Source organism: Prunus avium, chromosome 6 (assembly GCF_965620075.1).
Source record: "Prunus avium chromosome 6, drPruAviu1.hap1.1, whole genome shotgun sequence".
Classification (NCBI taxonomy): Eukaryota; Viridiplantae; Streptophyta; class Magnoliopsida; order Rosales; family Rosaceae; genus Prunus; species Prunus avium.
In genome coordinates, this window is record NC_142289.1 from 25,077,151 (window position 1) to 25,094,138 (window position 16,988).

At 36.0% G+C, this 16,988-nt stretch overlaps 1 protein-coding gene across 1 annotated transcript; it reads right to left on the reverse strand.

Moving 5' to 3' along the window:
• Positions 1-502: 502 nt before the first annotated feature.
• SE (C2H2 zinc-finger protein SERRATE (SE)) lies at positions 503-10,086 on the reverse strand. Its single transcript, XM_021978835.2, has 12 exons — positions 9,550-10,086; positions 8,193-8,308; positions 5,823-5,880; positions 4,829-4,903; positions 4,653-4,727; positions 4,531-4,578; positions 4,263-4,331; positions 3,382-4,182; positions 3,216-3,264; positions 2,090-2,370; positions 1,795-1,977; positions 503-1,095 (listed from the first exon to the last, which is right to left on the reverse strand). The coding sequence occupies exons 1-12, from the start codon at positions 9,984-9,986 to the stop codon at positions 1,035-1,037; spliced, it is 2,253 nt and encodes a 750-aa protein (XP_021834527.1). The 5' UTR covers positions 9,987-10,086; the 3' UTR covers positions 503-1,034.
• Positions 10,087-16,988: the final 6,902 nt, after the last annotated feature.

Below are 16,988 nucleotides of genomic sequence, written 5' to 3' on the forward strand. Positions count from 1 at the left end.
TCATCATGTGACAATGATTTCATGAACCCGTAGTAGCAAAGTTTATCTGGTTAAGGATTTTGAAACAGAAAGCATAGTTATGACAAACACGAAAGCAACCAGAATTTCTCCTTTGAATGTTGACATATGAGCCACATCTACCTCCATAACCTTCCAGATCCCAAACCCTATTTCTCACCTCATTAGGCATAGTTATTTGGCAAGGCTGTTGCATTTCTGGTGTTCAGTCACGACAACCAGTGTTTTAATCTCAACAAGGTGCTGGGCTGGTGTTTTTGGGGGGTTGGGGGAGAGATGCCATTTTTTACAAACAGCACTTGGATGGTCTAAGGGTTCTTGTGTTTTACTTTGGGGAATTGGCAGTAGACCCTACTCTAAGACCCAACTGCCCGCCCAACCATCAGTACACAACCGTCATTCAGCTGGAAAATTATTCGTGAGAGTTTAAAATTTTGTCTTCAAGAAAAAAGGTTTATACTTAAGAAACATAAACTTCCGCAAATCACAATGAATCACCTCATCTGTAGTTGATTATCAATCATTGATCAACTGAATCCAAAAGTTACCTTGATAAAACGATGGACAGAAAACAAATTGAAAGTCATGACCCAAAAAAATTAAAACAAATTGAAAACCATCTGGAATCTAGTGTACAACTTCAATTTACAGAGACATGATTTCGAAGACACATCAATATTCCCACCAGGAATTCAACAATAATCGTTTTTACCTGTCAGCAAATCAAGTGGAGCTAAAAAGAAAAACATGAGTTACATCCCTATCATATTATCTCAGCCGGAAGTATCATCATCGACAAAAAAGTGCGGTGGTTTCCAAGTGAGTAGCAGGGTATCCTACAAGATTTCACTACAACTTGAATCTTCAGTTATGATGCAATAATTTCAAGTGGTTGACCTCATTTCTTTTTGTTTTATTTGGTCGCAGTGGTTAACCTTGTTGGACTTTACAGGAGTTGCCTTTACCTGGAAACAATATGACAGTCGAGTCTTTTATCATCCTGCCAACAAAAATATCTACAAGCTCCTGTAGTCTATCACCGTGACTTCATCTTCTGGGGCATCTAGATCTTGATAACTGCAGAAATTGAAAGCCAATCAGCAATTCCCGTCTACAGCCTTTAAAATCAACAACAAAATTCAAAAAAATTCGCACTCAAAATTCAATAGTCGAATATTATATACTATCTTCATGTTTGACAATGGAAGAACTGGCAAACAAGTTCAACAACCCCTAAAGGGGTGAAAATTAAACCTAAACGAGAGACTACCAGATAATACTGACAAAATCCTCATAAGATGGGACCCACATAGGGCATACGCAACGATGCATAATGCCAGAAAAGGTATAATCTTACCAACACTTATAGGGCAAACAAAGCCTTAAAAACATACACCACAAAATAATTTCACACGAAATAATGGAAAAAAGACAAACCAACCAGAAAAATAAAAGAATAAAAAGAAAACCACAACTAGCCAAGCACGTCTACCCCTCACCAAAATCAGGGATAATACACGTTTTAGCATTCATAATCCATGCCAGTTGTATTCAATTATTTATGGTCATTTGGGGTAGAGATAGTACGAGATTTTTCCCTGCCAAAAACATAAGGGAAAGTGGAAACCAGCAAAGCCAAACCACTGTTGAGGAATATACTAAGCTTCGCTAATAATTTCAACCAGAAAACAAATATATATTCAGTTTGGCTCAAACATAACTCCAGATCCAGTTAGGAACACCCTCCACTTCAATGATGTTTCACACATAAGTTACCTTCTTAAACGACGAGGATCCTGTCGAAAAGCTGGCGACAAAGCAAGAATTGGGGCTGGCCCACTCATTTGGGGTCCAGACCACACATTTCTACCACTGCCTTCAAAAGGTGGAGGACCACCTTGTTCTCGCAACATTTGCATTGCAACTTCAGGTGGAGCAGGAACAAAAGGTCCTAGTGGACTGCAATGAAAACAATACAAAACCAATACATAATATGATCTCGAAAAAAGAGAGTGACACACCAATCGCACTTCAAACATAACTAAAAAATGTTCAAGAATTGTGCACATACCCAGCACCAGGCACAGGCATCAATACAGGTGGTGGGGGTATATCTGACGGAAAAGGAGGACCGACACGTACTCCTTGTCCACCAAAATTATCAAACATTGGTTCGTCAAGATTTCCTCCTTCTGGACCATCATTGTTGGACTGAAATTCACTTGATTGCATGTTATCAGACCTATCATATCTCTCACCACCATTGACTCGATTTTCTCGTTCTCTACGATTACCACGTTCGTCTTTCAATCTATTCTCTACACCTGGCCTACGTCTCTGTGGTTTTTCCCTCTACAAATGACAGATTCAATGTGAGAACAATGAAGTACAATGCTAACAATAAGATTAAATTATCAACTGACATTCATGGATGAATGGAAGTTGAATAACATTTAAAAAATATATAAAATATTTAGGAAAAGTTAAGTTCTTGGTCCTTGTAATAGACTACTGCAACTTAAGACATCTGTTTACATCTATTTTATTTTTTTCAAAGAACATACATGTGAAAATGTTAGAGAAAGTTAGATATGGTCCAACCATGCACTTCCTGGGATCCTTCACAAATGGCATATGAAATACAAACAACACAAAGCAGATACTGATACAAACTAAACACTTTTTAACAGAGTAAAATCAGATCTGGTCCACCTATGCGCATATAATCCCACTGTCCTACCAAAATGGCATGTGAATTCTAATAAAAGAAAATACTATACTCACAACGGGACTCATATGTAAAAGCTACAATAAAGTCTGCTTTCGTCTTCCTAAAAATATTATTTCTATCTTGGAGTAATTATAGATCATATGGTTCAACTCATTATGATATTGGATCCTCAGTAGAATACTAAATTGAATCTGCCTCTTGTATGGAAACACAAATACAGTGTGGAAAATCCACTGAAACTGAAAACAGAAGTCAATTAAAAACCTATAGCCAGCTGGTATGTTTCTGATATCCCAAGTATTAACCAGATTAAAACCTTGGATTATATAGAGAAAGAGGAGGGAGGTAAAAAACTGATATCATGTTACCAATTTGATCCCAAGTATGAATGTTGCATAGATAGGGAAAGTATTACATACATAGCCATACCAGAAACAATAATTCGTTAATTTTCAAAAATTTATACCAGTACAGGTTGCTGCATAATAGGAGTTCCACCAGGTGCATCTGCATCACTGCGAATGAAAGTATATTGTAAAAAATCATATAGAGAAAACATTATAACAATTTGAATTAGAAATATAAACATGCTATCAACTAGCTTAATTTATTTTTTAAAATAAATAACATACTTCATATAATTCTGGAAATACAGCTCCTCCCGCAGTTTGGAAGTCACCTCAATCACAAGTTCAGGGTGTTTCAGTTTAAGATGTTTGTGCACAAATTCAGCAGCATGAAAGAGCTTTGTGCAACCCTTGGCTCCACAACCATACTTCCAGCCATACTTTTCATCCCTGATCTTCCGAACATAAGGATCTAAGGACTCAGAAGCAGTGGCATCTATCTTTTCCTTGGCAGTCATTATTTCCAAGGGATCTTGACTCTGCAACCTTTCTTGCCAACGCAAGTCCATTTTCTTTTCCCACTCAGCTCCATTACTCATTATGTCAGAACTCTTCCCCTCTGCTCTTACATGCCGGAGACCCTTAGCTTCATTTGACTCACTCATTCCATAATAATCTAAACCATGGATGCGCCAAAGATAAGTAATAAGGGTGTCTAGTAGCTCAATGCCCTCCAGGCCCTTGACAGATGTCAAACCCCGTACAATAATAACAGGGCCAGTGGAGCCACCATGCAATTTTTCTCTATTTTTGTCATTATCAGGTCCAGCTAAAATGTTTTCCACAATTCCTTTTTCAGAGTCAAGTTTGCGAACCAGGGCCTGGGCTTGTTCAATGTCAACTTGTATACGTCTGGGCTCAGAACTGACTGGGTGAGCCTTAGGAGCAGCTGAAAGAAGTTCATTTTCTTTATTTGGTTCCCTGCCATGCCTTCTCCGCTTGCCACCCACGTCAGCTTCATCATCAGAATTTGGTTCACTTGTATGTCCTGATTTATTTGGAGCTACAGAATTGACACCTGGGCCTCTGCATAAAAAATAAAAACAATTTGTAATACACACAAGACGCAGAATCAAATACGCACAGAGAGTGTAGACAATTCTTACAAGTCCAAGGTCCCACTTTGCAGTTCAAGCAGGAAATCTTTTGCTACTTTTCGTGCATGTTCATTCCTCCTAGAAATAACAGTTGAATCCAAGAAGTTAAAATTAAAGAAAAGGAAAGAACCAGATATGTAAAACTGAATCACCCAAAACTGAATGAACAATTGCAACAGAAAAAAAACCAATTTCTGACCAACAAAAATTCTGCTCAAATACATAATAAGGAAAAACTTCATTTGATTGAATAATAGAAAATGTAAACAGAGCACACCTTTCAATGACAGTGAGTAGATTTGTGGGATGATATTTGTCTTTGAGCCTACAGACAAAAGCTAGTTATGTTAGAATGACACATGTAAACCAAAGGAAAGAAACAATGTAAAACACAATTACCAGTCCTCATCTTTATGCGCATTAAAATAAGCTCGCTTCTGAGTAGTAATATACTCCGTCCTGTATTCTTGATATCTGCATTATCAATAAGTTGAAATCACTCCCTTATTATTCAACAAATCATAAGTTGACCATGTAATAGAACTCCAGAGCAATATCATTACTCCTTTCTGTACCTGCGCTCAGCTTCAGCTGGCAGAATGTCATCTTCAAGCTCCTGAATGAACTGTTTGTATGACATTAACCCTTCTCTGAAAAATATTATTCAGTATGTCACATTTCTAAGTGAAATAAAATAGCCCCAAGCTTCCATTGAATAAAGTGAGGCAATAAACAATCAAGCTTTTCAAAATGTGGATTTGCAATTTGAAAGACAAGGGGGAGCAAAACAGATTTAAAAAGTAAATTAAACAAAATAAAACTAAAACAACACCCGCTGATATTCATTTTATTTCACTATAAAACCATAGAAAAGAAAGATAGCACCTAGGTTTCACTATTGATAAGAAAATTATGATATCATTTTTCACAGCCTTAGATCAACTCATGCTCGAAAATTATGACATTATTTGGTCATCTCAGAAAAAATATTTCACGAGCATTCCTTTTAGTGTTATTCTACTTGATTGGGGAGAAGTTTTCTACCAGGTGCTTTAAGGTCTTTTGTCTTCTGGCTTACGTTTCAGTTGAATGATGGATTTCTTGTTCATGCTGCCTGTAGTGTGTTCTTTTCATTGTAAGAAAATTTGTGTTTCTAAGCCCATTGAAATACCCAAAAAACTAAAAAAACTAAAAAACTGAAAAACTAAATTCCTTTCAGCCAAAGACAGATGACAGAGTGGATTAGCTTATGCACCAAGAACCAATTTATGGCTTCCTCCAAATTACTGATATTTCAAAATTTCATACTCATCTAGAATAAACATGATCTTGGTCATGGCCTGCATAAGCAGGACCCACTATATTAAACAGATAAACTATGCCAAACACATTGTTTAGCTATGTATTATACAATAGTAATAAGTAAACAATAGAAAGGATTTTGACTTTTCATTCCGAATCTGCAAAGAATAATATCATAAACGTACCAAACAAAACAAGAAATGATAAATAAATTAAACGGAATTTATTGAAAAGAAATAGAACTAATGTACAAGATCAAATCCTAACCTTTGGGTAGTCCCAGTGCTGGAAGCATCACCAAAACCACCGCGTCCTGAATCCCAGTCTGAGAAGAAGGGAAAAGATATAATTAAAAATATACAAAATATTTGATCATTTAAAAGTTAAAAGTTAAAACTGAAATTTGTAAGCGTTAAGGCAAAAAATACATTACATCACCATCAAACAGATATCCAACCATAAACCAAAAATATGAATTAAGTTTACAGTAAAATTTGAATCTGTACCTACATACCGTAGATGTGAATGATAAATGCAAATAAAATCCCTAAAATCATGTTTAACATACAAGCATCTGGGTTGTAAGGATCACGAAAGTCTCATGAACACCAAAGCTATCCTTGACTTAATAGCACTACTAACACCAGTCTCTCAGCACCTCGGCAAGCATTCAACAACAACACCAATCAATTTAAGGAAAATATTGATACTACCAGCCACCTCCACCAACACTAATCACTCGCGACCCCTAGAAAGCATTCAACAGAACTAATAGGTAGATCTCAAAACAACATCCCATATATCATTTTACAACCACTTCTTGAGAATGTGCCAATTTTGCCAGTACTTTCTTCACCACCATCTCCTAATCATAAAATAAATTTCATATGTCCGCAATAAAGGTGAAAAGGGGATGTACCCAGAAGGTGGACATGAATAAAACTGTTAGAGCCTTAACGCAATCCTTAAAACACTTTCGAAAATATTAAGGAGTAGTCCGAGGTCAAGTTCCCAAAAGAAAGCAATAATACTACCATCACAAAAAGGTTGACCAACCAGTAAGCATCAAACAGCAAAAGAAAAATGCCCTTTTCGAGTCTTCATATTTGCTCTTACTGATAATCTCAAATGGTTACAGAAAATGCATTAGCACCTCACGGAATTACACGATCAACAAGAGGTTCATAAAATACTAAAGTTGAGCTATTTGTGGAAATATTGTTACCTAGAAAGACAATAATCATGGGAACATATATGTTTACATTAAACTGGGCTTACCTTAAAACATGGGGCAATTTATGGCATCAAACTTGGCACCATGTCAAAATTAATTGGTCAAGTATATAACTTTTTATATCCAAAAAAATGAATATAAACATACTATAACTATAAACATATACACATACACACACAAGCACAAACACACAAAACTTTTCTATCAGGAACTGTCTTGATCAGCAACCCTCATTGAGAAACAGGAAGAAGCTTATCAAATGATTTCCTGTATGTCGTCCCACATAAGTGACTGCATGCTGGAGCAACCCCACCCGCCCCCAAAAAAACTCTCTTTATCAGGGGTGATCCAGCAGGACATGCAGTAGATAACTCATATGCAAATATATATTATATAAACATGTGTATATGTGTATCGATTTGTATATGACTGATAAAATCAATCTATCTATTGCCAAAAATCACCAAGCAATGTACCAAACCCACCAACAATGAAGAATTTACCAATTTATCTAAAACAGATGGATCTACCCTAGATTTCTGAACAGTGAGAAACAAATACTATTAAAAGTCAAAAAGAAATGTATACACATTATTAGTCCTGTTATGTATCTCCCGATATGTCACGATGATTTTCAGCATAAACTGCCAACGGAACTCACCAAAAATGAACTTGCAGCACAAGTCAAGAGAGCTTGAAAGTAGGTGAACCAGTTAAATTAGGCATAGAAGTCAACTATCTAAAGGAGCCAGTAACCTAGAAGCTGGTCATGATTTGAAGCCAAGCAAAAACGTAAGTCAAACATTAATCATGTTTCTGGCCCGCAACATACATAACACAGACAGAACGTTTTGAATTAGAAAGAATAGTCTACCAGACTATTACTCTTCAAAATACCTCGACTGAAATGAAAAGTTTACGTATAAGATAGAAATATGAGCAACACACATGTAAACCATATCCATCCTTCTACAATAATCAAGGACCCATATCTCCATTACAACATATAGGAAAGGAAAAGGAAAACACTTAAACCACTTAGTAATCTAATGCTGCAGTGATTAACAACTAGACAAACCATGCCAAAGCTTCCATATTTATCGTGTCTCTTGTGCCATCCAATTAGCTAGCTAAAACATGTGTAGCCTTCCGTAACACAATGTCATCTTAGATGGTTCAATTTTTGAAGAAACTCAGTTTCAACACTGAACCTCCCATCCAGAATTCACCACATAAGAAAACTACGTGACTTTAAAGATTAAAGACTTGTTAAAGTATCTTATCATGCGTAATCTTACAACTATTTAATTGGCTCTCTCTTAAGTACATTAACGAATAAGAATTTCATCATATTAAAACTACAAAAAACCCACAGAAAACTGCAAAAACATTTAGGAACGTACCAGGAGGACCATAGCCACCAGATGACCGTCCAGCATACCGACCATGAGGTCTTTCGTCAGCATAACCAGGTCTACCCCCCATCTCACGGTCATATCCAGTATAATCATATCCAAACCTATGCATAAAAAGATTAAAGGAACAACGTTCAAGGAAGTTCAACACAGGGAGACCATATAAAGCGAAATATTTCAAACCATATATATTAGGAAAACCAACCATAAACTGATACTTAGAAATATGCAAAAATTTCCTACATATACGCAACTGAGAGAAAATACAAGCATTAAAAGGTACCATAAATGGAACTACAGCAATGGTGGTATTTTTTTAAAACAAAAGGTGCATCTACAGCAAGAGACACCTTCAGGTCCCCTTCCTCATCTAACATTAAGGCCTTTTTTATATTTATTAGTTACAAGGAAATATTTACTTGCATAAGCATGTTTAATAAATTGCAAGTGTAGTAAGAATACAGGAAAACTTTTGGTTATGACAAACAGAATACCAACTTACCCCCTACTTCTCTAAGAACAAATTAGAGGTACCAATTTTACAAAATCACTCTTATTCAGGTGTATATGCTACTTTGATTTCATGATTCCTTCTAATTGTATAGACCATTTAACTTTTAAGGACAAGTGATGGAAACCTCTCTAATTTTCAAGCTTTTACAATTTTTCAACGAATCAATCAGAATTGCAAGGTATTTCATACAAAACATCTCTCACCATTAAAAGTCTCTTATAGTTTGTACCAATACATAAATCATAATTCATCAGACAAAAAGTAGTGGTTACAATGGGATAGCTCATGATAATGCCACAAAGATGATTAAAACACGATAAAATCAAGCCACACGTAGCAATACACAATTCTCACATAAACAAAAAGAACAATATCACAGCAAACACAACGACCTTATCATTCTATCGTCCAAATGATGACCAGTATCCATAAAACAAAATATTCGGATCTGAATTTTAAAACAAAACCCCTCAAGAAGAAATTCTATGAATCAAATAATAGATGCCTTTTGTATTCTATTCTTCACCAAAGATTAAATAGAGGCAATGTATTCAGTGCCATGACTTCACTTTAAGAGGTATGGTCCTGTAACATTGTTATAGGATTCAATTATCAAAATGCAGCAAAACTCTCGCAGTGGATATATGGGTCTTATAGATGGAAGTAGTTGGGGGACAATTCACAGCTTATGTTCTCAAATCTCCAGGCAATGCGTCAATTTGCACCTACTCAAGTCATTCCCTCACAATCTCTCAGTAAACTAACAGCAAATAAAAGCACTCATCCAAGATCACCAGTAAAACTCAGGAAAAACCATCAAGACACACTCACCTCCTATCCCCAGGACCAAACCCTCCTCTGGGACTCCCTCTCCTGCCCTCGTACCCTCCATCTTCCCTCCTGGACCTCTTGAACGGCGGCGGTGGAGACCTCCGAGTCGGCGAGTGCCTTCGGTCCCTGTACGGAGGAGGAGGACTGAGGCTGCTCCGACGCTTATAGCCCCTCTCTCTATCTCTCTCCCTATCTCGAATAGGCGGAGGCGGAGGAGAACGATTTCGATCGTAGTAGTCGGGCCGGCGACTCGGAGGGCGGTCGAGGTCCCTATCGTCTCGACCTTCGTCCCTGTCGCGCCTTCGCGTGGGCGGAGGGGGCGGTGGCGGTGGCGGTGCTTCTTGCTGGGGCGAAGATTGGGGGTCTTCGGAGGACTTCTCTTTGCGGTCGCGACGGCGGTCCAAGGACTCTACCGGCAAGTTCATGATCTCGGCCATGGAGTTTGGGGATTTGGAGAAGGCGGAGAGAGGGTGGAAGAAACCCTAGAACAGAATGAAACGCTGAAACGACTCAATGACTAAAATGACTAATGGGGGAGAGAGAGAGTTGATGAGAGGCCGCGGGTGAAAAGAGTCAATTTCACTAATTGAGTGTGAAAAGTCATTTGAATAGTGGATTGGGTGGGTGACGTTTTATTTTTTTCACTCATCGACCATGCACGGTGAGTCAATTTCACAAATTGGGTGTGATAAAAAGACATGTGGAAATTCATTTTGTTTTATTAATGTGGTTTGCTTGTAATAAACTTATGTTGATAAATAAGTAAAAAGCTATTTAATTTGTTATATAATTTTCTCCTCTCCTTGCAAGCTAACTGGTTTTTCTTTTTTTGCTAAAGTAAATTAAATGTATAGGTTGTAGAGGTTGCAGCCAACCTATTCAAAGAAATGTCTAATATAAGTTGTGGTTAAATGTTTTTGTTTGTTTTCATGTTTTTTAAATGCTTTCAAATTCTAAATATATGCTATGGTTTTAGGTTTTCTTTTTGGTCACTAGTGATACGTTTTTCATTAAGATGAAAGAGAGCATTCCAACCGTGGAAGTGTCAAGATGAAAGAAGAACTCATAAGTATTCCAACAGTATTCTAAACATGCACAAGAGAGGCAATATTATGGGATGCAGCCAAAATGTCACCACATTTTGTTGTCACCAATTAAGCAACAATAGTACATGTACAACCTTTACCCTTCAATTATATGATGTTGCACAATCCAAAAAACAAAATGTGCAACCTCTATTAACTCAATTCCCATACACAAAATGTACAAGTATGATCTCATTTCATATGTTGGTTTAGGGTATCATTGCACTAGAGAAGAAGAGCTTGTGTAATTTTCATATGTTAAAATTTTATGGTTGCACAAAGAATTACAAAAAAAAAAAGTATAATGCAACCAATATATTTCATATGTTGCACTACCCAAAAAAATCCAACAAAATATGCAAAAGGATCTTGCTCAACTTCCCAGTTCTTTACCCATTTATTTATCTTGGGAAAAAACATCAATATGTACTTGTTCCTACTAAGTACCCAAATTTCAAGTTAATAGGGTAAATTTAGCATATATACCTACATAAAGTAGTTGAGTGAAAGAAATTTTTTCTTGCAAACTTGTCATCATATTAGAGTTTTCTTGTGTTGAAAATGTTAATAACCACTCATTTTCATCCTCATGATGATGTACAGATGTGCTATGATCAAGAGCAAATTCTTCTTATCCATGAAAAACATGGCTTAAATTCTTAGTGGCATTTTGATACACATGCCAAACACAAAGTTGATGAGAAGCTTCAGGAAATACATGTAAGATTGAGTTAGCCATTGCAACAAATTGATATGTTAGAATTGTCTTTGGTTGCTTTCCAAACATCGCTGCAAGGAAAGTCTCAAATAACCACTTAAATGATTTTGCAATTTCATCATACAACAAAGCTACACCAAATACTATTGTTTGCTTATGATGGTTAACCCCGAAAAATGGTGCAAATGGTCAACCGTATTCATTTGTTCGATCTGTCATATCAAAGCAAACAATATCCCCAAAGATGCCATAATCACTTACATGACGTGAATTAGCCCAAAATATATCTGCGATCATATCATCCTCATGAAGCTCAAAATATATCTGCGATCATATCATCCTCATGAAGCCCAAAATAAATCATCCAACTGCACAATATGAAAATATTGCAATATAGCACCAACATCTCCCTTTTCCATGTTCGTCTTTCTCTTTTTATGTATGTAATTTCAGTAATCTTTATCCAAAAATCCAAGATACTCTCATTCCCCAACTTAGCTACTCATTAGTTCCATAATGGCCTTAATTGGTATTCCTGATTTTTCAGCAGCATCAACATGTTCTTTTTTAGCTTTAGACATACATCTATTAATCCTAGGAAAATTCTACAATCCTTTGGTGTACGGATACACCAAATGATAGAGACCATTGAATTGAGAAAAACATATATAGGCTAATCTACAACATTCAATTTGGGGTAACTTGAAAACATGTTATTGTAGGTTAAAATTAAAATATATTTATATATAAAAAAACCACGCTAGAACGAGAAAAAGTGAAAACCAAAAATGTGAAAATCACGTCATGCTCGCTCTTGACACTTCTTCTTCTTCTTCATTAAAACTCGATCTTGGCTCTTCTTCTTATCTATTAGAACTCGTTTTGCTAGCTTTATCATTGCACTGGCACTATTGAGAGAGTAGGTATGTAGCTCATCTAGTGGTGGGTCTTATTCATGATCTAAGGCTTTGTCGGATCTTGTTTTGTGGTCGTCTCTGGGTTGTTGGAATTGAGGTGATCGTTGGGCTAATGGAACTAAGGTGATTATTAGACTTTTCATGGTCGTCATCTTCATGGAAGCCAAACTCATGTGAAAAAGTGATTGAATTTTTGAGATTGCTGGGCATATCGAATCCTAGTTTCTTAAGCCATAGTGAGTATAAATAAGCCCACCATGTTTTGAGAGTTCAATGAACTTTTCTTCTACCTTTTGCAAATAGTATCATGAGTGAGGTATCCAATTGGGATTAATATTTTCATTTTGTAATTTGATTTAACTACCAAAATGGGAAGACCTAATTGGATTCAACCAAATATTTTCGTGATTGCAAACAATCGCTATCGAGTTGGCAATTATTGCCTCTCAATTTGGATCCACAAGTTTATGTAAATGAGGTTCTTCTTTTTTGTCACAAATTACGTTCATACTTTCATTTCCATGCTTCGCATCAATTGTCAAAACAAGAGACCCTAATTGGATATGTAAATCCGATTGCATTCCACTAATAATTTTGCGAATGCAATTACTACAAATTGACAACTATAGGATTGCATACTTGGTCGCTTGATGTTATGGAGGGTCCCACTCCAGTAATCCGGTATGTATAAATAAAATCTGTCCTGGTAAGCGCAGTAGGCCAACCATAATTAGTCTAATGTCTGGGTGTGTATGGCAGTACATTGATTAGTTGATAATTGTATATCATTTTGTACCCTTCTAGCTTATGATTTAGTTATGTTTTTAAATTTAAATCTCTTTTGTATTTGTCATTCAGTTAATTGAGCTTTAGGTAGCATTGGTGGCTTTGGATAGAAAAAATATGTAAAATGATGCAAAAAGGTGCAAAACTAGATACTGAGTTAGCAACTTGTTTCGGACTTTATATCTTCATCTGACCTTGCATTGGCCCAAATGACATGTAGTTGGAAATATAATATTTTGGACTTCAAGTTGGAGGGGTCAAAGTCGTCATTTACTAAAGGAAAACCCAAGTTATGAGCCCACGAAATTGTTGGTCATTTTAACCTAAGCATGAGCTAATTGTTGCTTGGTCATGCTGAGTTATGCATGAGCTAATAGTTCCTTTGTGTGTTCGGATGAGAGGAAGCCTTGGATTAGGAGTAATAGATGTAGGCTTTGTTAGGCCATGTATGAACTACAGTTTGGATAGAATTTGTACTATTCAGTTGGTATAATGTATCACTTTAATATTTATATTTATTTAATTGATATTTAATGGTATATAAGTGGTGTGACAAATACTCAATTGGATTTCCAATTAGTAACCAATATTCCAACTTCACAACTAATATATTCTTTATGTTAGATAAAACTAAAACTTTAAGAATAATAGCAAAAGGTGTCCGCGCGATGCTGCAGGTTTTAAAATTGCGTGAAATGTGTATAAAACGATGAACATAGGCAGGGAACATCTCAACTACCCAGTTGCCAAAACACTCAAAGGATTTACCAACATGTTCAAATATTGTAATCATCTAAACCTATCATTACAACAACAAATTAACACCAACCAATTGTCAATTGATACCATTAGCTAATTCCTATGCTCTATTCACAAAACTTAAAACAATTAATTGAAATTTCAGCCTAGAAACTCACCGCTTGCTTAACAGAACTGTAAACACCAACCAAACCGCTCTATCCAAAGCAACGAAAGACCACCTGCAAAATATCAAAAGAAAACATGGTTTTAAAAAAAAGAAGAAGAAAAAGGAAGAAAAAACATAAATATCGGCAAAGAAATTAGCTTGAGTATTTTATGCATGCACAATCTTTTCATTAAACCAAAAAATTAGCTCGAGCAAAATCTGTACGAAAAGAAACCACAAGGAAAATGTATGTAATTGAGTTCCTTACCTCTCCAGCATTAAATATAAATCTTTGCTTGTCAAAGAATAGCAACACTGAAGGAGATGTATCCTGCGTATCCATTCCAGTCCCTAGCAACTGCAAAGAGTAAAAGCATGGCCAAATTATTAGCCCATGAAAGGGAAAAAAAACAATAGAACCAAACTCTGCATCTGAAATTAGGATATACAAACTTTTTTTAGTTTCAATAAGTCTCCATTCAACACAAAAATCAGCAAATATCAGGTTGGTAATCAAATCCACAAACAAAAAAAATTATGAATTTTAATTTTTCTGAATTCTTTCTCGTCATCACTAATGTCCACAAACAGAATTCCAATTTAGAAATCAGATTTTCAAATCCCACATATTTCCCAAACCAGTCTTCTTCAAGTCAACTATGCTAAAACATTGCAATCAGTTCCTAGAATCACACTCCCAAATTTTCTTTCCCTTACCAAAACAAAAATTATCAAATTCAAATCCCCAGTCCCATAAACCAGTATAAGAACGAATTTGAATTAAAACCCTGTAGTAAAAGAACGAACATATCTTTAAACTGAGTTACCCAAATAGCAGCATATCCTGCTTACTAAAACAGAGCTATCCTAAACCTGTAATAAAAGAACCAGCATATCCAAATACCGATTTTCAGGGTTTACCAACTAATTTTTAATAACCAAACAGAAAACCTAACCAAAAGCAATCATATAGTATTTTAATAACTAAATTGTTTAACCTGATTTCATCAAAATAATAACACAATCAAATCAATTTTAGTATTTGGATAAAATTTGCAAATCAATAACACAGACCCACTATGAGGAAAAATTAGGGATTTGGACTTTTAGGGCAGCAAATTAAAATAGGTCTTATAGTTTAATCAAATAAGATCCAAGATATTAGTAACAACAAAAATGAAAAAGAAGAGCAACAAAAATCGAATGGAAAGATGAAGTAAAATTTACTTACAGATCACTGAGAGAAAGAGACTGAAACAGAGAGAAAGCTGGAGTTTGATCTGAAGAAAAAGACCAACGCACGCCACTCCTATAAAGTTGAAGCCTCCAAATAATCTCCAACAATAGACCGGCCTCTTCCATCATTGCCCCGCAACCAAGCCAACCAACCTGGTTAGAAGCGAACTCAACATTTGATAGAACGAAAGCTCCAAGTCGTTACAATCGAAGGAGAGGAGAGCAAACGAGAAGAGCAAAAACTAATTAACCAAGTCATTTCACTGGAAAAGAAGAGAGAGAAAGGTTGAAACAAAGAGGAATTTGTTGAATCTGAAAAGCAAAAGGAAAAGTAGATGTCTCCGTAAAAAAGTAGAAGCCTCCAGATGGACATTGAAGAACCTAAACAAAGAACGATGAAATGAAAGAGGAAGAAACAATGAGAACGATGAAGAAATTTCGGAGCGAACGAAATGTTCGCAGCGGATGAGAGAAAGGAAGAGAGAAGAGAGAGAGAGAGAAAGGGCTGCGATAAAGGAGAAGAGGTTTTCCTTCTCTCAGCGACTCCAACGAAGAGAAGAGAACATGGCTGGAGGGCAAAATGGCTAATTCACTACTCATAAGTCAACTCAAGAAAGCAGATCATCACTTAAGCAGGGGCAAAACCGTCACTTCACTATTCCTAAGCTATAGCTTAGGAACAGTAAATTGTGAACTCAGTTTTAGTATATATATAATTTGCTTGCTTAAACATTGAACACAAAAGCTATGGCCGAAAGCTTCAAACTTGATAAATTGAACTGAACGTAAGAGTACACCTTAAATAGGAAAAACAAAGCTACTGTTGCAAGTAACATAATCGTTACTTAGCAGATTTTGTGGAGCCACAATCCACGATTAAAAGCATGAAAATAAACATGGGTACCCATACTAACCATGACTCCTACAAACTAGGGATTCTCCTACAGTCTAGGTATCATTAATCTCCTAACTATAAGCAATAACTATTTTTAAATAAATAATTTTAAAACAAATCTTAACACTTTAATGGTGTTTAATATAACCAATTAAAGTGAATTAGTTGATGATTGGTGTTTAAAGAATAAACAACTACTTTTGTATGCTACCAATTAAACTTGTTTTCAGATTAAGAATATAGGCGGACTAGAAATCCTATCTCGCCTCTCTCCCAAACCCTAGCTCCCTCTCTCCCAAAAAAACCCTCCTAAAGCCATTTTCACTTTGAGGGAGGAGGAAGCCACTATTCTTCCTCCCCTTTCCCCTATTCTCTTCCTCCCTCTCTTCTCCCTTCATTTTTAGAGACAAAAGGTTTTCCCTATTTGTCTTTGTTTTGTTATGATTTTCCTCCAACCATTATAGGCGGTTATGTCTCGGTGTCTGCGTTTCGGCATTGGATCTCCACCACCATCCTTTTAACGTTTTTTATGTTTGGAATAAGTCACAGAGACTCTTTGGGTTCTCTGTGTAGTTTTCACCTCTCCTTTTGTGAGAACTTTTTACCTCTCCTTTGTGAGAGCTTTTCATCTCTCCTTTGTGGAAGCTTTTCATCTCTCCTTTGTGAGAGTTTTATTTGTATTGTTATGGCTTGATTTTTTCAAGCTTTATTTCTTTTTGATTATTCTGAGTTTGCAATCTTAATTTGATTTGTTTCTTAAGCCCTAAGCCAGCTCAATATCTACAACTAATGTGGTTTTAGTATGTGTATAGTTGCTAAGGCTTTTATCCACTAATTTTGGTTGGTTATGGGGCTTAATACTTGGAAAAAATTTGGTGACCATCGTTCAATACTA

Coding starts and splice junctions, on each gene's coding strand:
- SE (XM_021978835.2), bottom strand. CDS start 9,986: ATGGCCGAGATCATGAACTTGCCGGTAGAGTCCTTGGACCGCCGTCGC. Junction 4,728..4,828: donor CCAGCTGAAGCTGAGCGCAG/GTACAGAAAGGA, acceptor TTGATAATGCAG/ATATCAAGAATACAGGACGG. Junction 3,265..3,381: donor TATTTCCAGAATTATATGAA/GTATGTTATTTA, acceptor TTTCATTCGCAG/TGATGCAGATGCACCTGGTG.